The following is a 24,877-nucleotide window of genomic DNA, read 5'->3' as shown; positions in this document are numbered from 1 at the left end:
AGGCAATCGTTCGAGACAACGCGTTTAGTTTCCGAGGTAACGACCAAAAAGGGAGCATTGCCAACGTGTTATGAACGATGCTCTGTTCGATGCTTCTGTAAATGCAGCCGTAAACGTTGTACAAGTTCGCTTTATGGTAAATTAAGCGATCGCTCAATCGCCGGTCACTGATTCGTAGTGAAACCTTTGATCATGGTTTCGGTAATTGAAACCAACCGATGCTGGAGGTTTGGGTGGAGAAATCGCCTGTGTAAATAACAGACTTTTGCTATTCCCAATGGGAAGCAGGGGGAAGCTCGCATGGATATTCATAAGAAAACAATATCCACCATGTTTCTCGATATTGGCTTCCGTTACGTGTTTGCGTTACAAATAACTTCTCCCATGAACTTGTTTACCTCGCAGTTAAATATTTGTGTTGTTTTACAACAAACAACGGCGACGTCAATGTCAGGAAATGTTCACAATGGCAAGCAAGATACGCGCGCTTTATCTCGACCAGAAGAGTTGGAGTCGATCGATGAAAAAGCCGTGTAATTTCTCGGTGAGACAGAAGGCGGAGGACTCTTCCGTCATACATTTCTTTCCCGGCTGAACAGTGGAAATACGAGAAAACTCCTTGGAGACGCATTACTAGGAGATTCTTGTCTCTCTACGGTTGTGGTGGTGAGCTAAGTTTGATGCCCTTTGTCGCTTTCTCTTGCTTGCCGTCGCTCCTCTTCGCTTCAGCACCCATTGCATCGTCGTTGGACCGCAACGACTCTTTGTCGATTTTGCGGTCAGCCAATTAAACGCATTCAAAGAGATTGCGGTAAGGAAAATTTAATTGTCTTATCCGGATTATTCGTCGATAAATCCTCTTTGCGATACAGATGCCGATGCCACTTTTCAATCAACCTCTCCTTTTGCTACTTTATCTTCTTTCTCGTGGTGCTTCTACTTTTAGACTTGAGCCTCACGAAGAAAGGTAATTGATCGTAGGTAAGCGGAGATTCGTTTTTATACCGCGACTTCCAGCCGTGTTATTCTTATTAGGCCTGTAAGTAGTTGCTTATTAACGTTATATAGCGACGGGAAAATGAAATGGCCGGCTGTTACGTCGGTAATGAACACAGTAATTGGCTTCCTGTTCACGGGCTTGCCTTCGTAGTGGATTACTACGCGGAGGTTTCGGTTCGGTATAGAATGGCGTTCAAAAGCCGAATCAAAGCTTCGGTAGCTTCAGCTAGCGAGAGCAATTTTACTTTTTTCTCTGTTACTAGTACGTCGACAGAGCGTCGCCTTGGTACTCTTAATCGTTTAGGAAATTAATCTCTTCTGCCTCTTCTTCTTCTTTTGCTTTAACGTAGTTGCCTGTCTGTTCGAACGAAGTTCCCACTTCGTGCATGGATGAAGACACTTTACATGCAAGAACTTGTACAACTTTCCACTGATTACGATATAAAAGGATAACAGAGGTATATAAAATATATACTCGCCGTAGTAACAAGGTATCGCATAAAAATATGGTAGACAGGGTGTATCCCTTATTTTATTATTTTACTTTTATTAAATAACGTGTCACCGAGTCGCAGCACCATACAGCCAGCTTCACGCTGCGGACTCCGTATTTTAGATACAAAAGATTGTGTTACTCGAATACGTGGACGATAAAAACTAATCATACAAAGTAGAATATTATAATTTACACGTAATCTAAGGAGTGGTCCGACGCCACCCCGGCGGTCAAATAACAAACATTCTTTCGTTTTGATCGGCTGACCGAGCCTTGTGATGTCTTCCGAATCTTCCACGACCAATTACAAACATTACTGTGTGTCAGTGCATGGTCCTGTCGCGTCGTCCGCACACGCACACGTTCTACCGCTTTGACCATTCGGCAGACATAGCTGATCCTTGTTACACCTTCCGTTTTCGAATTGACAGGCGTTGGTCACTGTCGTGAACAGACAAACGATAATTTACGACGATGATTAATCCAATTATCGTTACGGTACGAACGATAATACGGAATTATGGTATTCGATCCGTTTAATATATTTTTAAGAGGGTGATCAGTTTGACGGAGAACAGGAGAGGAACGATGACATAAAACTTGATTTACCTCTCGGGCACGACTCAGGAACGACGACTATTCCGTATAATTTACCGCTTCCCCCTGGTGGTACCGATATGGGCGGCTTCCTGTCCCCGGTGCTCTTCATGGCAACTTCGATTTTGTGACTACGACGGTAAATAATGGATGATTGAAATATCTCCGAACTTGCATGGTACTCTACTCGATTTTCCTAGCTCGTTATGATTCACGCTTAAGCTTTACTATCTCGAAAGATATTTTACTGGCTGTTCGACAACGCTGAAAGCGTTTTAACTACGATATCGCTCGAATATTCAATTTATGTCGAGTATCTTTTTGTTTAGGCCGAGTACAATACGAGATAACGAAGTGCTGTTTTATCGACAACTTACGTCTTCCAATCGGTCCAATAATATTTCTGCTGGGAAATCGCGAGACCGAACGGATAGGTGAGCTCGTTGGCGATCACGTTGATATTCCTGCTATCGATTTCCATGCAGCCTGCGAACGATTATAAAAAAAATGCACGGAGTGAAATTATCGAGTTACGAGACGACGATCGTGGCGTGTCTGTTAGCAGAGAAAATTTCATGGGAACATCTGTCCTTACTTATCGTAAACGTTCCGGCGTCCGCCCAGCACAGCTCATCCATCGCCCAATCGATACTTAATGAATTCGGTAACTTCACATAATCCCCTTGAAGGAAGATTGCACGACCGGTTCCATCCTCGTTGGCCCACTCCAATTTCGGCGACGCACGGTTCCAATCCGACCAAAATATCTTCCTGCAAACGATCAAATTTCCTCATTTCGTGTTACAAGCTTTTACATTTTCTCCTTAACCCAATACCGTTAAATTATAATTAATTTCCAGGCAACAGACGCTTTGCGTTCAATTTACTGGCTAGCGAATGGATGATCGAATTCGAAAAAACAATACTCACCCGCGATACGGGTGTACAGCTATTCCTCTAGGATTGACCAGTCCGTCTGAAACGAGCACCTTCCGCTTCTTCGTCTCGAGATTGGCTACCTCGACGGTCGTTTTGCCCGAGTCGGTCCAGAAAATATTTCTCGAGATCCAATCGACCGCCAGTCCCTCGGGGCTGCTAACTTTCGGCAAGAACGTCTCAGCCATCGATCCGTTGTACGTTAACTCGATTATTCGATTACCTGGAAAATAAATCTCGTCTAGACAGAGCTTCTTCGCTGGTGATATTTTCGTCAGAAATTTCCTCCGTAATCCCGGCGACGTAAAGTTTCAAGAATATTGACATTTACCGGTGATGTCGCTCGAGTAGGCTTTCCCGTTCATGCAATCGATGTCGATCGCGATAGCCATCTGTGTGTACGCTATGTAAATCGGGCTACCGAGATCTTCGTGCGTCGGCGCGAACGGAATCCTCAACGTAGCCATTCCTTGATTCACCAGCAGGAAGTTTGCTTCGTGTTTTGGTCTTTGCTCGCAGTTGGTCCCATCTCCGGCGAAACCTTCGTTGCATACGCAAGCAAACTGATTTTCTCCAGCGGCCACACACGTAGCGTCTGGCGAACAGATCGTTGGTTCGTGTCTGCAGGATGACTGGGGCAAACACGTGAAACCGTCGCCATAATAGCCCTGCAAGTAGTCACAATTCGTTAGACAATGACATTTCTATCGAATGAATTAGTTGTAGCTTTATGTAGTGCGTTAGAGAACAAAGGATAGTCGTGTCTGACTGTCCTGACTATCCACGTTTTGTTTCTACTGTCACGACTCGTATAATCGCGCGTTTACATTTCGCCAATAACTTTCTTACACATTTGGAAATATCCTATAAAGTTATCAACAGCACCATGTCTGACTACCGACCGTTCGTTTCTACTATTTCGTTCTGGAGCACTTTCAAAGTTGTCCGATCAGTTACATTCTTTCTCTACTTTGTAAATCTTACGAGACTGCCACTGGTGCTATGTCTGGCTACGCTTAGTCCACTACTACTGTTCCCGCTCGAACCGAGTCCAAAGTTAACTGATCGGCAGCGTTCTTATACCACTTTCAAATGCTCTATCGAATTACCAGCAACTCCATCAATATCTCATCTCACCAATTTCACCTAGAAACCCATAATTCAGGACGAATTTGCGGATTCAATAAACATACCGGCTGGCAAACGCAGGCGAAATTCGCGGAGGTTTGATTGTAGCCACAGACCGCGTTCCTGCCGCAATTATTCAGCACGTTGCAGCCAATGTGGTTCTCGACGCATTGACGGACTCCGTCACCGTTGTATCCCTCGATGCAGACGCACTTGTAGCCACCTTCGCCGGTGGATACGCACTGCGCGTTTACGTGGCACTGAGACGGATTCGTTGAGCAGTCGGATACCACGCAGCGACCATCAACCATACTGAATCCTGGATTACACGTGCACTCGTACCGCGAGTTTGCCGGATTGTACGAGCATCGTTCGTTCTCCAGACAATCAGTGGTGCTGCTGCATTCGTCTGCATCAGAAACGATCGTTCAAGCAAACGAATTTTGACAATCGATCGTGATTCGTTTCAGGAATGTTTTTACAATTGATTTTATCGTGTGTGATCATGCAACTGTGGAAGTGTCAAAGCGTGACGTTTCTCGGCTTTCGCGAACACAGACTGAATAGAAGCAAGTACAAGAGAATTCGTAATTTTAAGATAGACATTTTACGAGTAAAATGTACGATAGAGGAATTGAAAAAAATAGAAAAAAAAATATGGAAGGTGATATGACCGATAGCACTGCACGTAGTTCCGTCCCCTTCGAATCCTGGATTGCACACACACTTGGCTAAGGACTCCTCCTGCTGGCAAGACGCGTTCGGGTCGCAAATGTCCACCTCCAAACAGGACACCTCTGTGCCAGAACAACACTTTTCATTCACTCGACAAATAACAACGCCATGGTATTTTCCCTCGAATGTGAACGGTGATATTTCGTGGGAACGAAGGAAGAACAAGATGCAAGTTAACGTACCTGTTTTTGCACACTCCATACCATCGCCCTCGTAACCGGGATTGCAGCGACACTCGTAGTCCCCGGTGGTAGCCATGTAGATACATTGAGCGTAGGGGTGACACCTGTTCACCACGTTGCACGACACTGGACACAAGCGTGTGCAATTACGATAATGCTCTACCCGATGATCCGTAATTGCTTCGACTATCCACGTCCGAGCGTTTCGTGACGGGTTTTTGTGAGTCGATCGCATCGATCGTGTTTGAAAGCGTTTACGCCTTCGTGGAGACGTGCCAAATGTTTTGTAACAGGTTGACCGTCATATTGCTCGCGTGATATTAATCGTCGAGCTAAACCATATCGTTTTATACACTAGTATTTCAAAATTGTCAATAGGACAGTAAATCTGTTGGTAAATAGATTAGATAGTGAACGAAAGGAATTTAATCGACGTGTGCAGAAAGCGTGTAGCTCGTGCGAAAGATTTTGTTAATAGGCAAAATTAGCTGAAGCCAAGCTGAGTATCATCGTACAGTGAAATCCAGATGGACCCATCGTTTCGTGGTTGAATCCGGGCCGAGGCACGCAAATTTCCCTTGAATGGTCGTAACTGTGACTCCAAGGACATACGCAGTGGTCTTCGTAGCATTCCGGGATTGGGTGTGCCGATACTAGAAAGCACGATGCAAACCGTTCGTCGCTGCTGGTTAGTAATCATCGCAAATCACACGGGATAATTATAATCATTTCGTATTTTGTGCTATCACGGCTCCGCATCGAATCATGTTCTACGTGCGATTAGTTGTCATGCATCGATACGTGTCAATCCGCTTGAGGATTAAATTTGTAATTAAATTTAATACTTCTATAATCTTCTTCCTCGAAAGATTAAAATTTCTATCTATTTTAAATTTATAATTAAATTTAGTATTTCCGTGTATTCCCTTCAGCATAAGACTGAAACTCTCATTACGATTTACTTAAATCCTCAAATTCGTAATATAAATACTTTGTCGTGCAATTTCACTGTTTCAAATTCTCAAAGCCCAAGATTAATAAACCAAACGAATTCGAGCGACACTGCGGTCGAAGAATGCATTTGTACGAACGTCCCTTTGTTGTACTTACAGTCCCGATCGGGAGAGACGTCAGTAGACCTTCCAGACCCTTCCTGCGGCATACATTCGTTATTCCGATATTCCCAGCCTCTTGGACACCAGCACATCTCCTCCACACACTGCGGTTTCGGCGGTTCGTCCACTGCGGTTGGCTCTGCTTCCGGGTAACACGTGTAGCCATCGCCTGGAAACGATAGCGATCGTTGACACGGAAGGTTATCGCGAGATTCGTTTGCAAATCATCGCATAGTGGAACAAGAGGAAATTGCACGATTTCGTACGAATCGCCCGAAACCATTGCGATTCCGTAGTAATTCAATTTTGTCATCGTCTCTCAAGTTTCTGACTAGCTACAATGGAATTAGCTGCTTGGTAGTTGCGTTTGAAGATATTGAAATTTGTATTAGCAGGTGGATTCAATTACTTTTGCAAAGTACCACGATATTTCGGACTAATTCGATATCCTCTGTAATACGCGAAATATTTCAAATTTAAATCGCACGATTAAATCGATTTACAGAATGTTTCTTTGCGTTATCGTGTAGTAAATCCTTACCAACGAAGCCTGGTAAGCAGATGCACACGTGCTTCTGCCTCTCGGTGTCGAAATTGCAGATACCATTGGACGAGCAGTTATCCTCGACATCGCAGGAAGCTGCAACAACTCGTCGTATAGTAGCAACCCAATTATTTCTCATGTAGAAAATCAGACGATGAGCGTTCTTACCACGTTGCGACGTAGGATAGCAACCCTGTTCGGTATCCTCGAATCCAGGCAAACAGATGCAGTTAGGCGCACCTTCGATCATCACGCATTGCTCGTAATTCTCGCATCTTGTTTCCTCGCAAGAAGGAAGACCTGTATTTTCGACAAAAGGTACGCTACTTACTGACAATTCGTAAAACAGAGTCTCACCGCGGAGAGCCTCGAAAATATCGATTTTCCAGTTGAACTAGTAGCTAGGCGAGTTATCAGACTACGGTAATATCCGTTCGTTGGTAACTCACTTTCGCAGATTCGACCATCACCGGAGAATCCGGGCCTGCACTGACACGTGTGGCTGCCTTCTTGATTAATGCACTGCGCGTCGGGAGAGCACATGTGATTTCCGGCGGTACATTCGTTCACATCCACGCAAACTGCGCTCCCGTCCTCTTCGTACAAATACTGGTAGCTGATAAAGAAAAAGAGAAAATTGCACGTTTCCGCGAGAAGAGTATCACCGTGGTGATTTATCTACAAACGAAATAAAATCCTTCCCGATTTTTCAACATATCTAACCGTACTACCGTAAGAACGAGAAGAAGACATCCCTTTGACGTTCTCCTAAATCTTATACGCGATCTTCGGAGAATACACGCGTAAATCAAAGTGAAACTTCTTACCCAGGACTGCAGACACACTTAAAGCTATCGCCGTCGACGACGCAGAAGCTGTGGTCGCTGCAGGTCTCTCTTCCCTGGATACAGGGATCTTCTTCTTCGAGGGGCGCCACTTTTGTATTCACCGCGAAACGTATAATTCCCTCGGTTGCCTCGTAAGTAGTGACACCTCTGTAGAACTTCAATCTGGTCGTGTCGTCCTCGGGTTCGACGTTCAGATACGGACACTCGTTATAAACGATAGTTTCGTCTTGGATAAAAGCGAGTTCCCGCTCTTCCCCACCTTCGTTCAGTTTGCAAGTTCTCTCGCTCTGCGCGCGGATCACGCCGGCCTGCGCTCTCGTATAAAGTTCTTCGTAGTCACCGTAATCGACCTTGGTGTCTCTCGCCAACTGCGGCAACGTACCTTCGATCATTGCCTCCACTTTCAGCTGACCGAACACGTCCAACCCGAGGTAATTGCTTCGTATCGTTAGTTTGTCGCCCGTTGACGGATACGTCAGCACCGTCGTATGATTGAACATGCCCCCTGAATCGATCGTTTCTCTACGTTAACCGTTGTTAACAATGGTTTCGTCTTGAGTCTTTGGTTTTGTTAGGAAATAAGAGGGAAAGGGAATAATAAAACGGAATAAAGCTAGGAGAAGCGACGTAGAATAATTGTATAGTGCTCTGCTGACAAGAAGTCATTTGTCAGGCCATACAATTTGTAGAAACAATCTACCAACCAGTGTGACGAGACGATGCTTCTTTCATTCTGTGAAGTTAGACTGGTATTTTGTTCGTGAAGCTTGTCAGCAGTACACTGTAACATCGTCGGAAAGTACCTGTAAGCTCGTATCCATTTTTCGTCTCGCCGATCGGTTTAGCGAACAGCCAACCGATCACACTGCCCAGATTACCCAACAATTGAAAACTGGCGCCAATTTCCTCGGGTACTCTCGATAGAGCCGTGTACGTTCTTCCATCTTTCGGTTGCACGTAGCACTGAAGATCTCTAGCAGGGAACTCCACGTCGTTGATCGTGCCGGCAACTCGGCCGTTTACACGCAGTGGAATATCTACAAATTTGTACAATCCTTTAAATTTTCTTAGCTATTAACTGAAATTAGCTCGTACTCGTCGTAAACCACGGTGGTCGGTTACGGAATCTTGCTATTCAAAGGGCCTAGTTCCGAGAATCCGCTGTTTTACGAGGTCATCGAAAGAGCCGCGTAGTCAGTCGCCGTGATCTATGAATAGATCAGAGAGAACGCGACCGGAATCGTCTGTTGTCGGCGTTCGTTTCGCGACACTTGTCGTTGTCGAAAAGGGAAGAGTCGGTTAAAAGTACGGGCACCTCTTGAAAGCGAATTTTTATGTAGCGTGGCTACATCAAAGGAACGTGACTCGCGTATAATTGAGGGGGTTGCTGGCTTTACGACGAAGTGGAACCGTGAAACGACGATTCTCACCGTTTGGCAGGCAGGATTTCCCATTGCCGAAGAATCCTTGCTTGCAGTGGCAGCAGAAGCCCACCTCGTAGTCGACACACGTCGCCCTGCTGTGGCAAGTCGTTGCTCCTATTCTACAATTTGGTACCTGATTCGATGCGCTGCTATCTGATCGATAAAGCAATAAGGAAACACATGGTACAGTCCGAAGAAAAACGATCGAACGAAAAGTTGCAACAATCTAAGCAAAGGATCGATAGTCGATAGAAAATTTACCTTCGATATTGTCGGGAACTTTCACGTCGCTGTCGTCGGAGATCGGTCCTACTTGGAACAGCCATTGTCCAGGTCTGTTCACGTTCGACCATCTGAAGGACGACGAGGATTACTTTCTCGGTCAAAGACAAGATAAATCGTACTTTAAACAGGCATCCAGTGACTCACTTGTCGACATTCTGAATCTGATCCGTCCCGGAACCCTTCAACGTGTACATTCTTCCTTCGCTCATTAATCCTGCTTGTGCCTTCGCGTCAGGCAAACCATTCGGGTGCGACTCACCTTGAATCCACTGTACACCATTCTCCGGATACAATAGTTCCACGTAAGAATGCGTACCATTCGACGAGATAGCTACCTGGTACGTGTTCACCTAAGAGGAATCGAATTAAATCAGAAAAAACGAAAGATAGCGATCGGTTTCGCCTCGTTTATTCAGCGGTGTATCTTGCACGTGAGAAAATTTGCCTTTATTCTTAGCAAGTCGACTCACTTCCACTCACCTTGTCGCTCTTTCCGTTATAGTATCCAACGGCCAGCCATGTGGCGAGGAAAACATGAGTCGGTACGAAATCTGCGGCATCCGCGAAAGCGCTACGAACCATTCCTCCGGCTCTGGCAAGGACTGTCGGTGCGTCCGTTTCGCCATAATACACTCTTCCAGAACCGCTAGTGTCAACGTGTGTATAGAGCGGCGCGATAACCGGATCGTCGAGCGGGAATGCGATATTGAAAAACCTTTGCATGGCCCTTGCGAAAGAGAGGACGCCATTTCCGTTTACCTGCAACCAGGTAAGGTAATCTCTTTAGCCCTTACTTCTGTATTCAGCTCTTCGTAATTAAAAGTCTCATTACGCGAATGAGAATCGAAACGGAAGATCTCACAGGCTGCGTCGGCGAACTTTCGTTATCCGTTCGATGCAATCCAGAGATAAAATTTCCCCAACGGTCTTTATCCAACTTTTGCTCCACACCCCCTACAGGGAGGTTTCTAAATTTCTCCACCTTCTACGATGCGATCCTGCCTCCAGGTAGGAATCTGCATATCTAGATTCTCTTTAATCCGAGAGAAACCATGAAATAAGAACTAAGAGAATTCAAGAAATTTTCGATAGCTTCTGAACGCATTTTACGTTCTCGTTTGGTAGTCCAATCGCCCTCTTCTCTATAATTAAAATTTTAAATCTTACAACTTCCTTATCGTAACATCGATTCAACGAACGGTTATTAAAACTAAAGAGTGGAGAAAGACGACGTTCTGCAGAGTTGCCTAGACGCATGTGTAGTGGTTGTTATTAGACAGGTAAATAGTATGAGCACGTGTCGGGAATCCGTGGATGATGTAACGAGACGTCTCGTATGCACACCAAAAGTCATTCACCCGGTGTACGCGTCGTTTAACGAAGCTGAGAGACTAGAAAGGGCTCGAGTTTGAAGCTGCTCAGCTTGATGCCACGCGTCTGCGAGAGTAGACGTCGTTCCGTCAATTGGCTAAACTGAAAGGCGCGCGCGTTGCTCCACATTCGTGGCGGGAGCAGCTGTGCCGTCGGCGCCACGGAGAAACGATTCCCAACGTTTCACGAGGACCAAATTAAAACTTCACCGAAACTCTATTTTTACTTCCCCGCGAATGTTTTCGTCGGCTGGACCTCTGTCTACGCGCGGCCTACTTTGTCGCGTATTTTTGGGTCACCGAGATTCAAATCTGGAAGAAGAGGTTTGAACGCTTCAGAGTTGTTGACAACTTTGGTTTTCACTTGAGAAATATTTTTCAGAACGACGCTTCGATCTTGGTAACGATAATCGCGAAATAATGCGAGGATAGTAGACGAAGTTCGATAGAGATTCAAGTTCAAACGTTGAATCTCTTAGTTTGCAGATCGTATCTTTGAATATTCGATTGTTACGCTGTATCAAATGCCTACCAAGCGGACAATTTCACAGCTCGATACGATTATGAAACAGTGTCATAACACGCATGAACAATGCGCTTCCAGGTCGAGTACCAAACAAATGGAAAGACGGAAGTGAAGCTTCGTAGTTAACGACCCTGGCTAATTGACGAAGTTTAACACGTCAACGAAATTCCGGCCTGGTTTCGACCGCTCTCACGTCCCGATTTCTCGGCCCGAACTTCTGATTGTTCAACGCTCGTATTGTTTTCACGTGCTACGGATATTACTATCGTGTCGAATTTAACACCCAAGCCTGCGCGTATTATTCAACGAGCGATCTGGTCGTAAGAATTGACACAAATTAAATTGACCAGACAAAGATCCTCTTTATCAGGCGCCGACTCGCTGTCACGTTGCTCTTTAAATGCGTGGCATTATATGCATACAGTTTTATTAAATTATTTGGTCATTTTATTCGTTTTATTTTGTAACTATCCGGATTTTTTCGGATGTTAAAAGAATTCTCACGATCTCTCAAAGGCTGTTTTACTTTTTCAATCGCACAATTTCATCCCGATTCAACGTTTGTCCCTTCAGTTTCGCACAATTTCATCCAGTGACTTCAACGCGAAGAAACAGTTCTAATTCTGCTTTGAAACCGCGTCGCGGTCAATCGAGCCTTTTCTTCGCGATCGATGCGACCAATTTCACGCCATCGGAATCTAATTGAAAAAAAAGTTCAAGGAAAAGAAAAAACGAGTGGAAAAAGAAAAGAGTCCACATCCAAGTCGCCGTAATTATTCCGTTCAACCGTCCAGCTTTTCTCTCCTTTTATTCCCGGCCACGATCAATGACAATCGGCTCGAGTTTGCCATTTCCGATTAGATGATTTTTCGTGTGATAATTACGAGGGCACCGGCAAGCCGGGATCACCGATAATCGATGGGACATGGCAACCAGCTTGAGAGTGGACATCGATCGCGTCTTCTCCGACTGTCCTTCTCTCTCTCTCTCTCTCTCTCGTTCGTCTTTCTCTCGATCCGTACTCGAACGTTTTGACAGTGGCGAGTTTCGAGAGGAGAGTCGGGACTAACGCTATCTCCGTCGGGGCTATCGCTTGGGTCGTAGGTCACAGCTGAGCCGATGACACACACGCACACACGTAATCCCCGGTAATCGTGAACGAGAGAGAATACGGTGAAAATAGATAGAGGCTGCCTGGAAGTAATACGACGAATCCATCTTACTCGCCGATTCTCTTCCTGATGTCACTGATTATGCCAGCTGCTCGCTCGTTAAATAAAAACCCGAGGGGACTCGCATCGAATGGAATAATTCAAATGAACCGACTGTAATTCCACCTCCTCGTAATTTTAAATATACACGACGACACGATCGGACAGTTGGTTAGATTTATTGTCTGTTACTGGGATAATTTTTCGCTCGTTCGAATAATCAGTTTCCGCGGGCTGTTATTCGAATTTAGCTCAGGGGAAAGAGGACTTTCACGAGCAGAGAGATGTTATCTCGATAACTCTCGAAACTTCAACAAAATTAAACTCGAAAGAAGAAATCACTGGGACGCGGTCACTGGAAAACCGCGATCCACGAGAGCTTCAATTAGCCGGGCAAACAACAACCGCGACTCCGTTAAATGGCAACTTCGTGCACGTTTAAACTTGAAAATTCGATCGTTTCACGGGACACTTTACAGGAATAACGAGCAGAGATTCGCGGTCTGGGGATGATCGCGCAATCGCGGCTGGAACCTACGCGTTTCCAACGTTAGCTAACGATCACACTCTCGACGAAGATCGTTCCGAGAGCGAACGATCCACTTTTCTTTCTTTCTACGAGGATAGATCATGTTTTCGAGACACGGGGTGGACAAGGCGAGTCGCACGCGCTAACGCAATCGTGTAATCGGCCGCAATCATTCTGATGACTGCGAATCGTCGACGATAAGCGACGAAATAGAGATGATTGTCGTGTAGGCAGAGCTTCTAAGTAGACCGTCGCGGATATATCGCAGCTCGTATCTGTGTCAATCAATTCGTCGGACCTAACGCAGGTTTGCATGCCAAACATCTATTCAAGTTTCAATCCCTTCGATTCTCCTAAGAAATTGCATTTAGATTCAGACATTTTCGTCGCGTGCGATAAATTATCAGACATTTACCGCCTGATTCTTTGTTCCTGATTGCCATCTAACGCGACGATTGCCCGTTAATCGACTGCACTTTGATTGCTCGATTTAGAGTCGTTAAATCAATGGGACATATCTGACAGTGGCGGCGTAACGTTTTACAGTAAGCGACACGCGGCTTCCTCTCGAATTTGTCATTTGCCAAGAGACTGCTTACATTAGAAATAATTTCACACGACTACGTTATTGGCGGTAATTTAATTAACCAGGAACTTTTCAAACAAGCCTAATTGGGCTTCGCGACGCGGGATGACGTCGCCGGGAAGATCTGGAAGAATCGTTCGCGGAATTTCACAACGTCCACGGTGCGCTCCTCCTACAAATCGTCCGCTAACTAATGTGGGAAAGCGTCAAGGCTAATTGGCTGCGTTTACGCCGTAAATCGTCGGTCGCATTAACGTCCATCTGGATGCAAATCCACCGGCCGGCTTCCGATACCATTCGTTTAGCGAGATCGTATCGTTCGCGGACGAACACGCGGATAACCAACAGGTATCTCTCTTCGCTCTCGGTTCAATTTCCGCGGAACGGCGCGCAATATGCGCCGGCTAATTGCCGCTTCGCGCCGTTTCTCCCTTTTCCACTCGATGAATCAAACGCGCGTCGAATCCCGCTTACGTATTTATCTATTTAATTAGCGACGTTCGTCGATTGTTGTTCGGAAATTTCAGCGCTACTTTTGCCTGCGTGTCTCGTCGGTTTATCGTGCCTCCTCTACGTCCTTGCGTAATGGGGAAGAAGGCTAATTAAATATTTATCTGATGCTCGACGGAGCTTAATTACGTGCGGCTGCGCGAAAAACGAGCCTAGCTTTCGAGCCAAGGCGAAATGGATCGAGGAAGTCGCAGTTAACAGCGCGCCTGATCCCACCTATCGGGACCACATCTTGATGAACGAGGATGCTCGAATACGCGTATGCTCGTCTCTTCGCGTATCTTAGCGATCGAGACTCCGTTCTCCACTCGTTAACCGAGTATCCTGCGATTATTTGCCGATAATTCGTCTCCCTTCCGGTCGTCGAAAACATTTAGCAGGTTCATTCGATAAATGCACGGTGCCGAAACGCGAATGTCGCGTTGATAACGTGTCCACTATTCGGCACGGCACGACGATCGCGTTATCGAGCGTGTCGATGAATGGAACGCTATACTACGAGATTCATCGTCATCGTGCACGTGGTCGATGTAGCAAAGTAGGGGGTACGGTGAAGTAAGCTATAAAATTGTTATTTCCAAGCTATTTTTCTACCAGGTAATTATAATTACGCAACGTTTAACGTATCAATGAAGGACATCTTATTAAGAAGGTAGCAGCCGGTCAGCCGTAAATGGGTTCTATCGGCGTCACGAGTCACGGGTTGCAGTTACCTCGAGCCGATCGCGTGTTTTCCTACGTGCGGCTTTTTACGCGGCGATGAAAACATGACGCCGCTCGACACGCATGAGATCACGCACCTTGACTCGCTTGGATCAATTAGAACGAAGATTCATCCGAATACCTACGTCGCATCCGTACGCGTGGGGGAGGCGTACCGTGCAATCAATGTCCATTCACGCTCCGTACGACGCTTGCGAATCGGTTCGTGGAAAAGTGAGATCACCGGAGAACTAACTACAGTCCTCCTCTAATCTCGCAGTGTTTGCTTTCCATGACTCAATAGCGTTCGCGACTAATCTAATGGCATTGCGTCAAAAATTCGAATGTCGATAATTTAAGGACATCTTATCGGTCTCTTCCCTTGTCTCGGAGGAAGAGTTTCATTCTCGAATCGATCCTCGCGTATCTGACAATTGTCTTCGGTGTTCGAGAAGTTTCCGTGAAACTGTGAATCTTATCGCAAAGCTCTCGTTCAGCCGATCGCCGAAGGGACGAGTTCCACGTTCGGGGGAACATGATCCGCGTGACAAGTGACGCGTACCGAGACAGAGAATATGAGAAGCTGCTCGTGCGACGACCCAAGCGCAATTAAGCGATTGCGCGCCGGCTGCGGCCGTTTGACCGTCATCGCGGACAATGAATTCGTGTCACGCCAGAAAATGACGCCAGATTAGACCACGAGCCGAATTAAGAGGATGACCGAATGTTCCTGGCTTTCCCTCGTTCCGCGCGAATTAATACCAACGAAACGAATTACACCATCGTCGAAAATGTGGTTGCTTCTGCCTCGCCTTCTTCGATCTCTACGTTTTTCAAATTTTCTTTCTCCTCTCCTTGTTACATCTATCGAGGCAAAACGAAACGATGCGTTTCCCGAGGGAACGGCTTGTTATATTTAAACAAGAGAGAAGAGACGTTTCATCGTGCAACGCGCACGAGTGCCGGTCCTAATTTAAAACATTAAATAAACGATTTTCCTGTTGCGCTCTCCCTTTCCTCACAAAGCGTAAACAGTGGCACGCGCGCTTCGTGTTTACACAATTTCGCGCGCTGCAAGGGTTATTCGACGTTCGAGCGGCTGCAGCCCGTGGCCCTCTATCGAAGTTTTACCGTGTATTTTTGTGAGCACCGAAATTAAACGGGGCCGGATGCGAGTGGCCACCGTCGCCCGATGGAAAACCACAGAGATCCACGCTGCTGGATAAAAATAACGATTTATCTGTCGAATCGTGTGGCTTCCTGTCTAGCTTTAAAATAAATCCGCGTGCTTTGCCAATTTAACGCGTAATATAGAACATTTTATCGCGAAAACTCTCAACCAATCTCACTTTTTCCAATCGATCCGTTGAAACGCAAGGAAAAGAAATCAGGGTGGAATAAATTAAAATCAATAATCTAGAGAAACAAATCACCGATAAATAAAAAAAAAAAAAAAAAAATATAAACTGGTGTACTCACGAATATGGAATTGAAGATCTTATCGTAGAATGCGATCGGTGTCTTGAGAATCGTCTCCGCGGATAGAAGCAACCCGTTTGCGTCCGATTGAAGGATCGAGGAACCAGGTGTCGTGTAAGGGTACAAGTCGTTCTTGTTGAGGGCTGCGGCGAAAGGCGCGAGTAGAGCCCCAACCAGGGCCAGCACCACAGCCAGCCGCGAGACGCTGAGAGGACGCGCGCGACGAGTCATTCTCTCTCGGACTGCCTTCACGCTACTGTCGATCGACACCGCCACGACGACGATGAGTTCTCGCTTGCCGCCCCTTAATCGCCTTTGCCCGCTCATCCTCTCGGCCGCTCTTCTTTCGAACGCACGAAACATCGTCTCTCTGCTCTCTCCCGGTGCCGCCGATAATTTCGTGCTACTACCCCCTCCATCGACACAGTCTGTCTCGGATCGCTCGCCTCTATTCCCGCGAGGGCACACGCGAGTATTGTCGCGGTTTCGCGCGATATTGTGGGTGTCTTTATATCTTTTTTAAATTTTTTATTCCTTCGTATTTCCGATTTTCGTAACCTCCTTGGAATGAAACTCCTTGCGATAAATATAGAAGTGGCGCAGATTGACTTTGTATTTTCTAGAAGTGCAACAGGTAAACGATAACAGATCAGGACGTGGGAAACGACGAAATTGATCGCGATACGATCAATCTATTATGTCAGTTACGTTATAAATCTAATTTCTAGTTTAATTACGCTATGAATCTGGCTAATTACGCTATAAATCCAAAGACCTACATGTTTAGAATTATCGATGTTCGTTATACTACTGTCTAAACGTCATAGTCTTACGTGTTATTATGTCTGCTCAAAATTCCACGAATCCATGCACACAGAGTGTCCATAAATAATACTTATCCTGTTTACTACAACTGATTATCATTGACTCGACTTAATTATCAGGCTTCCGATAATATCTATAGCTCCGAATTCATTCATTCTCCCGTTAATTTAGTGTTCTACGTCTCTTTAAATAATTCACGATAGCATCATGGTTGTATAATGCATCGGAAGGGAAATACTGTAGCAAAGATACGCGCTTATTTTTATTCGGCAAAGCGTTATCTATTATCTGTTGCGCGCAACGCAAACGAGTTTCATTTCGCGGTTCATTCAATTGCAGTTTCGATCGCCAAGGTCTGCCGGATTACGCGGCGTGATCTTTGCACGAGCTTTTAATGATTTAATTATAGCAATAATCGTCATTCACATCGGGAGCTTTGCAATTGTATTTCAAGGTTGCTCTATTCCACGTGTACATCGAACGATCGTAAAAATTCTGCGATTTCTGTCCAATCTGAATCTTCTAATCTAACGTCTCTTTTAATGAGAATTTATTTCCTACTTCTTCTTAAGATTCAATCTCATTCTTCCGCGAAACGAAACGAAGCAAGGTCGAAAATGTAGAAGAAGTAAATATAATTAGTTTCTCAGGCCTGTAAATAACGAATCGACCGACGAAAACATACAACATAGAGAACATCCATTCGAATAATTCGATCCCATTTCGTTTAAATTCCCCTTTGAAACACCCTTCGTTTCAAATTTGTACGGGAAGTACGGGACCCCTCCCAGGATGAACACACTAAAGCATATCAGACTTGCAGGTTGAAATCCACGAAGTTCATTGTTCCTCTTCCGCGTCATTAGTTCGCTTCCGCGACTCGGTTCCGCCTCTAATTACATCCTTACCTGTACCGTGTTCTATTCAATCTCGTGCGTTTCGTCATAGATGGTTGTACATGGATCGCGGATGCAACCTCCTTGAGCATTGTTCTTCGCTCGTTGCGAGCTCGCACGAGGATCGTTCGATAGTTGGCCAGTCGCGGTCGAACGAAGCAAATTCTGCGTTCGCCGCGCACTTCGTCGGGCACCGCGGCTCACAACGCAACCCAATAATTTGTCCGAGGAATTCTTCCGTGGAATCTGGCTTCCCCTTGCCTCTCTTCCGTCCTCTTTGGTCGCTGACCAAATTGCCTGGAATTCGAGGGGGAAAAACTCGTCGGCGCGGGCGAGAAAAAAAGGTTACAACCGCGATCCGAAAATCGTGCTCGTCCGTATACGTTGTAAATTGATCTTTATTACAAGAAATTACATGACTAATTTGTACATATAAAATATAAATATGATACAAGTACTATGATACAGTAGGCGCGTGTTTACGGTAGATTCTCGTGTATTTCTGTTAGGTATGTGTGCGCGTATGTGGTATACTCTGGGTTGGCCGCTTCCTCGAGCGGGATCATGCGGAGGTCGGTTAAATCCTTAATCGTAAATTGCTATTACTTGTTAAATCGCTTACTAGTCGTATTTCACGGTAGACGGAGTGACGCGCTTCCCTAGCTCGAACGTAAAACGGGTAAGGTAGACGGAGAAAAGAAAAGGAAACGAGTAACGTAGGAGACGATTGGAATATCGAATCTCGAGATGGGTTATTTTATTCTGAAACGACATCTTTCTTGGTAAAAAAGAAAGAAGCGATTCCTGGAAGGTACAATCGGGAAGAGAAGATCGTCGTGCGTATTGAACGTCCTTGTACGCGTCTGGAATCGGTCGCAGGACAAGTTCGGATTGAACTGAACCAGAAAGGAAGAAGTCACGAACATCGCGCGGAGGACGACGATCGAAGATGATCGATCATGGGACGCGTGTATTCGGCAGTGGCGGGTTAAGAACAATTGGACGAATAGCGTACGGGTTCGTTTAACAACGGACAATGACACAGGAATTTCGGCTTACGATCGATCGATCCGGTAGCTTCGAGAACGATTCTCTGCAACTAGCGGGGATCGGCGATCCTGCGTTGCTCGGTAAGCAGGCTCGTTACTCATTGTGTGCAGCCTTGTCCCGCTTTAATGATTAGTCTTAATCGTCAGAATATACGTCTGACTCGTGATTACGGTCTACAGATACCATCAAATCTGGACAGATGAGACTAAACTAGACGCACTATCGCTTCGTTGTTGTTACTGATATTGAGTTGTGAGAAAAATTTCAAGAAGCGAAGCAGCTTTTTCTGGAAATATTTACGAATCGATTTGACGATATTTATAGACCTACGTAGAATCTGGTATGCTTAAATCGTATATGTATAAAAGGGAATTAAGCTCTTAGATTGGCAGTGCGATATGGGCGGGCTAAGATTGCACATCGCGTAAGGAGCGAAGAACGCGGATATGATATTATACATAGCCATATACAAGCGATTGAGCGGCAGAGACCCGGGCGATTTTCATCGATATCAGCTGCGGACACGGCACAGTTTGCATCAGAAAGCTGGAATCTCTCTGTTTCTGCCGCGCATTACCGGCATTCCCGATTTATTTTCATCCCGTCTATTTTCATTCTCCGTGGCTCGTTCTCCCTTCCACGATCTATACGCCCACGTCTTGGCTCTACGCGTGATTCTCGCGTTTAAACTTCGCGTACTCCATCCTGTTCTCTCTCTCTCTCTCTCTCTCTCTCTCTCAAACGTTCGCTATGCATCTTTTATCTCACACGAAAAAACAGAGAGCGCTGGCGTACCGAGCAACTTTTACGATTACGAATATGTTTACCGTGGAAAAGTAACACTCTGTCGCGCAGCATCTTTTTCTCGGTTACTTTCGCGCTCGTTATTTCATCCCTCCCGTTGTGTTTTTCTCTCGTGCTCGTTCTCTCGTTCGTTCGCTCGCTCTCACATTCTCATCGGTTCTCATCTTCGCTTCTAAAGTGAATTACAGAGCCCTACGAAGTGCGGTAACTGTTGATAACGATTAAAGCTACGATAATATTCTTGAATTAACGTGCGTGCGTTAAATACAATGACTACGACGCGTTTCATCGCCGTTATTTTCCCTTGCCTTTTATTCCGTCAATCGTTTACCATACGAAAGGATTCTCTTGCTTTCTCCTTTGGCGGCACTATCACCCGATGACTACCACCACTTTATGGTATTACATATATTCTTTATATCTTCATCTTGCACTGTTTGTCTTTTCTTTATTTCCTCAAATTCGACGTATCATTTTACCATACGAATTCGGTGCGATCCAAAAGAATCTATTCAATTTAAATTTCGATCCCGGATCGTCGATCGAAGATCAGCACCGTAGCGAGAGATCAATGGAATTAATCTGTCTTTTTCTCTGTCGTCACCTTCTTATCTTCCGTTTCTTAACGTAGAGAGATTCGATGCTCGATCTTCGATCGATCAAGGACGCACGACACACTATAATGACTTTCCTCGATACTGGTTAACTGGTTCCAAACGCACAAAATCACTCGCTGTAATTGTCTCAGCGTTGTTCTCGAAGCTTAGCACTCTGAATTGTCAAGTGCAGCTTGTATCATCGAAAGATCATATTTCTCGACGGCTTGGAATTCATTTGGAATTCGAATCAGGAGCGACGACTCGGTGAATTTACCTAACAGTTGAATCCTCGACGGTCGATCGGTATAAAAAATGCAGCACCAACTCGTACGCTAAATTATTTTAAGTCAACAAGTATGCGTCTCGCGTTCTACGCGTTATCTCCGTTAACAATCGTTTCAACATCGCTAGAACATCTTGGAAATCATCGTAAAAATTCCCTTCTGTATGGAACGTCGGTATCCAGGAGATAGCCCGAGATTCAAACGCAACAAGTTTCTCGGCTCGTTAACGCGAACGACGCTTTATCCTCGCACAAAAATGGGATGAAAGCTTCCTTACGATCGATTATTACACGTGCGTAACAATGGCGACGACGATCACGATACGACTAAATTTGTCATTTAACAACTATTGGACGGAGTCGAGCGACATCGTGACAACGATTCTCTTTTCTTCTCTTTATTCCTATCTTCCCATCAGCGACCTCGCTCGTCTCGTTTCTAATCGTTCATATAGCGATCCGTTTAGCGATCCGTTTAGCGAACGTTTAGCGATCAGCACGCGGTCGAGCGCGCTGACCCAAGTCTAGGTTAGGTGATCCGAATCCCTGTAGGCGATTCCGCCTGCCGCGTGCATGGTTGCCGTGGGCAGGAGTCGAAGCAGGTGATCAAAAGAACGTGGCTCTTACAGGCTTGCACTCGCTTCTGCAGGATACACGTCTCCGCCTCGAGCGCTTCCAGGAACGACGGATCTCGCCAGTCCATACTCTCCTCTACGTGAACTACAATAGTAAACCAACTTTATCATAGTAGAACAGCTTCCTCTCTCCCTTTCCGACGCAGGAGATCTTTTTGAAAGTAGAAACAAACTTACGATCGTAGCTCCAGCGAGCATCGGGCACCATCAGGCGCCTCTTAGCGTCACGCAGCTCTAGCCTAAGAAGGCGCTGCCGTAGTCGCAGGTTGTGTATCCTGGACATCGTGCCACGTGGATCCGAGCGCAACCGTGCGCGCCTGTCCAGGATGTCCACGTCCTCGCTTGTGTACGCGAGTATCCCCGGCAGCGCGGATGGCGCCCGTGGCAGATGGGCCCGGCACTGGGCCCGTGACCGGAGCCCGCACTCTGCCACCCGCTGTTCCACCGCTGAAACACCCGCACAACGTCGAGGTTAGAACCCCCAGCGCGCCACCTGAGGAGAACCACCGTACGGAGGGACCATTTTAGAGGGTTTTTACATCGTTTCACGGAGCTTTAGCTGGCAAGCTAAGCTATCTACGTGACTTTATGCAATCGTTAGATGTTACAAACATGCACAGATTTCATCTTCCCGTTATCGATAAATTCTTTTTCTTTTTCGTCTTTTATTAGTTGCGTTTGCTTTACGCTTGACAGATCGTTACGATTTTACAAACTTGTGCAAGATTCCTCGAGTGATAGGGAATACGTAATTAATGGCATGCAGTTACTAATGAAATGTGAAGAAGGACATGCGGTATCGGTCAATCTCTCGAGAAGTTAACTACGAACTAACTACTCCAAGTAATTGCAACGTTTCTATCGATCTTCCTCTAGATGATATTTATTTTCCGTTGCAAGCGTTTCTCGTTCGAGATCGCGGAGAAGTATCAGGAAATCGGCGATAAATATACCTTGGTGCTCTTGAAGAGCTCCGGTATGCCTGGACGAGTCGCTGGCGATGCTGCTGGTTTCGCTGTCTCTGACGATGCTGTCGTAGCCAGAACTTTCCGCACGATGCCTAGACAAAGTAGCTGGCGAGAGTTTCGCTGCCCGTGGCGTGGAATCGGCGCCAGAATCGTAGCCCTCCTTGTTCAGACCCATCGAAGAGCCCAGACTTGTAATTTTACGCTGCATTCGTCCCGAGGATGGCGCCGGTGATGGAATGGACAGCTGCAACGGTGCTGTTGCTGCAAGAAAGTTGGAGATACAATACTCTCAGTGGTATTATACCTAAACCAAACCTCAGCTACAGCAAAACAAAGATGATGATTGTAGAATCCTATCGATGCTGTATGGTTCCAAATAATCCAGAGCTAATCGACAGTTTCCAATTTTTAATCGAGTAAATCGAAATTCTCACCTTGAACCTTGAGATCCTCCTCGATATCGGACTTGCCAGTGACAGTTCTCTCAGGCCTCTCAGCCGCCGTGAACAGTTTCTTCGCCTCGACGTATTCCTCCTCTGGATCTGAACCTGAAGCTCCGTTCCCTGGTAGCCTCTCCACCTCTTCCTTGAGATTAGGATTCGAGGCGCCATCGGGATGCCTCAGGCTGGAGATGTTGCAGTCACCCAGTTTGCCACAGTATCTCCGGGGACTGGCTATGTGCGCCACACTGTTCGGATACCAGTAGGAAGCAGTGGCCGGTCTCGACATGCTCTGACGACAATTGTCGCAGATCTTCTCCTGATCGGACTTGCCGGCGATGTACGCCGGTTCGCTGTAGATGCTGCCGTGATTGCTCGCGTTGTCGTTGAACATCACGTCCGAGAGGGACAAGGACTGACAGCGCGACGGCGGACGGAAGACGGGGGCGGCTGGAATTTGTCCTGCGTTAATGTGATAGTTGTTGTAGACCTACGCCGGTTGGCTGACAGGGTGATTTTGTTTTAGAGGACTCTTCTCGATGAGACTCGACCCTCTCGTTGCCGGTTTCGTTTCGTTCAGATTCTTGCTAGACGTAGCCGATCGAAGGCGACAGCCTTTTTTGCGGTTATGAGGTTCGGAAAAGGAAGAAAGTCGGAGTCTAGAAACGCAACGAAAGGGTCGATAACGCACACAGAAAACACACACAGTTGGTGAAAGATCGAGTAGCGTCCTCTTGTTCGGAACAAACTTTCGGAAACTTACATGGAGCTTCTCTGACGTTCGAAGAGTTCTCCCTTTGATAGGTGACCGAGTTGGAGACGTTAGCGAGCGCTAGCTTGCTTTGGTAGAGCTCGTGGAGTCGAGCCAATTGGTCGAACTTGTGCCTGGTCTCTTGCTCTAGGAAGTCCTCGTGGTCGAAGTATGGCCTGGGCAGGACACCGGCGCCAACTGGAGGCGGATACTGAGGCCTGTATCGTTCCGTGTCCGACATCACCGACATCGAATCTGCAAATTAATACATATTCGTTTTTCCTGTCTATCTAGCGAGACGCTGCTCGGTCGTCGATAAAAACGAAAGAAATGGCAAGATAAGTAGCGATGAAAAGGAACAGCGCATTTAGTTGGAAGCAGTCTTTTTCGAGCACGGCTTCGAAGACGGAGAGTATTGACGAGTAATTATATCGAGCCGCTTCCAATCTCCCTTTCTCTCTTCTCGATCGTTACAATCCTCGAGCTGTCTTCTCCTTTTTTCCTCGCAATATGATTGTTTTCCATCGAGCGCGCTATTACCAAGCCAGAAAGATCTAAGAATCGACTCTCTCCAGAAACAATCTTCGAAGCATTTCGTTCGAGTACCCTCCGGACGAGAAAAAGAGTCGGAAGATAGAACGGCGGAGAGGACACGTTGCGACATGAACGTCGCGAGAAACCATCGTGGAAAGCTCTAAATATTTCCACGCGTAATACCCCGCGATACAAGCGGATGGTAATACCGAACAGTGATGGAATACTGCGTAGACGATAAAAAACGCACATATTTACTTACCAGTGAACGTCGATACGACGGTGAGATTCTCTTGACTGAGAATTCTTAAAGGATGCTCCTCTTGATCGCTCTCGGGCAAAGGATTTTCTCCCATACACATCGCGATGTCCTCTTCCGTCACTTGAAGACACGAGTCCTGCATGGGGACGGGTTCCAAATCCTCGACCTCGACGATCTCTAAGATCTCGTCCTCGGAAGACAACGAATGCCTGGATGGCAGGACTATGTCCTTGTGCGACAGATTCAGGCTCTCCATCGAGACTTCTCTGCTCACTCCGTTGCTCAACGGCTCTATGAGGGGCAACGGTGGAGGTACAACGATCTCCTCGTCGTCGTCTTCGTCCTCCTGAAGATCCAGTTTCCCTTTGTCCACGCTGTCGTCCATGACAGGACTGGCTGTCAGATCCAGTCCGGAATCCGTGTTGGACTTGACGTTCAGAAGATTCAGCTTGGCGCCCAATTTCTCGGTGATATCCTCGATCTCGTTCGCCTTCAGGCTGTCGCTCTCGACCGTAGACAACGAAGTATCGTCGTCGTCCATAGCTCCGCACGTCTTGAACGTGGTCAGTTCCTTAAATTGCGACGACTGTCCGGACATCTTCGAAGACTCGATTCTGGCTGCTGCGTG

The 24,877-nt window shown here is 46.3% G+C and overlaps 2 protein-coding genes across 6 annotated transcripts; both read right to left on the bottom strand.

The window, feature by feature from the left end:
* Positions 1 to 1,520: 1,520 nt before the first annotated feature.
* On the bottom strand, positions 1,521 to 16,544 carry LOC117209124 (nidogen). Of its 5 annotated transcripts, XM_033450801.1 has the most exons (21): positions 16,203 to 16,544; positions 9,770 to 10,048; positions 9,434 to 9,639; positions 9,266 to 9,357; positions 9,011 to 9,157; positions 8,384 to 8,617; positions 7,560 to 8,085; positions 7,182 to 7,348; positions 6,901 to 7,032; positions 6,730 to 6,828; positions 6,184 to 6,357; positions 5,589 to 5,726; positions 5,074 to 5,199; positions 4,831 to 4,953; positions 4,222 to 4,565; positions 3,360 to 3,696; positions 3,023 to 3,251; positions 2,688 to 2,863; positions 2,470 to 2,578; positions 2,105 to 2,223; positions 1,521 to 1,936 (listed from the first exon to the last, which is right to left on the bottom strand). In XM_033450801.1, exons 1-21 carry the CDS (start codon positions 16,527 to 16,529, stop codon positions 1,809 to 1,811), a joined length of 4,212 nt encoding a protein of 1,403 aa, XP_033306692.1. In that variant the 5' UTR covers positions 16,530 to 16,544; the 3' UTR covers positions 1,521 to 1,808. The 5 variants fall into 5 exon arrangements, with proteins under 5 accessions (XP_033306692.1, XP_033306700.1, XP_033306707.1 ...); XM_033450809.1 differs by lacking the exon at positions 4,831 to 4,953; XM_033450816.1 differs by lacking the exon at positions 5,589 to 5,726.
* Positions 16,545 to 18,301: 1,757 nt separating this feature from the next.
* On the bottom strand, positions 18,302 to 24,874 carry LOC117209182 (kinesin-like protein CG14535; the record flags this gene model as incomplete). The annotated part of the gene is made up of 6 exons (XM_033450883.1): positions 18,302 to 21,379; positions 21,472 to 21,741; positions 22,248 to 22,523; positions 22,697 to 23,152; positions 23,466 to 23,708; positions 24,250 to 24,874. Coding segments are annotated over 6 exons (2,061 nt in total), but the record flags the coding sequence as incomplete, so codon positions are not given.
* Positions 24,875 to 24,877: the final 3 nt, after the last annotated feature.

Source organism: Bombus bifarius, unplaced genomic scaffold (assembly GCF_011952205.1).
Source record: "Bombus bifarius isolate JDL3187 unplaced genomic scaffold, Bbif_JDL3187 scf7180000007967, whole genome shotgun sequence".
In the NCBI taxonomy this organism is placed as follows: domain Eukaryota; kingdom Metazoa; phylum Arthropoda; class Insecta; order Hymenoptera; family Apidae; genus Bombus; species Bombus bifarius.
Note: the sequence above shows the minus strand (reverse complement) of the source record. Positions and strands in the feature narration are given on the sequence as shown.

Bases quoted from the DNA above. Each gene is read 5' to 3' on its own strand.
- LOC117209124 (XM_033450801.1), bottom strand. From the start codon at position 16,529: ATGAGCGGGCAAAGGCGATTAAGGGGCGGCAAGCGAGAACTCATCGTC. The intron at 5,727-6,183 runs GTAAGTACAACA...CGTGCTTTCTAG, and splicing joins CGTCTCTCCCGATCGGGACT to TATCGGCACACCCAATCCCG. The intron at 2,224-2,469 runs GTAAGTTGTCGA...TTACCGTCGTAG, and splicing joins TATTGGACCGATTGGAAGAC to TCACAAAATCGAAGTTGCCA.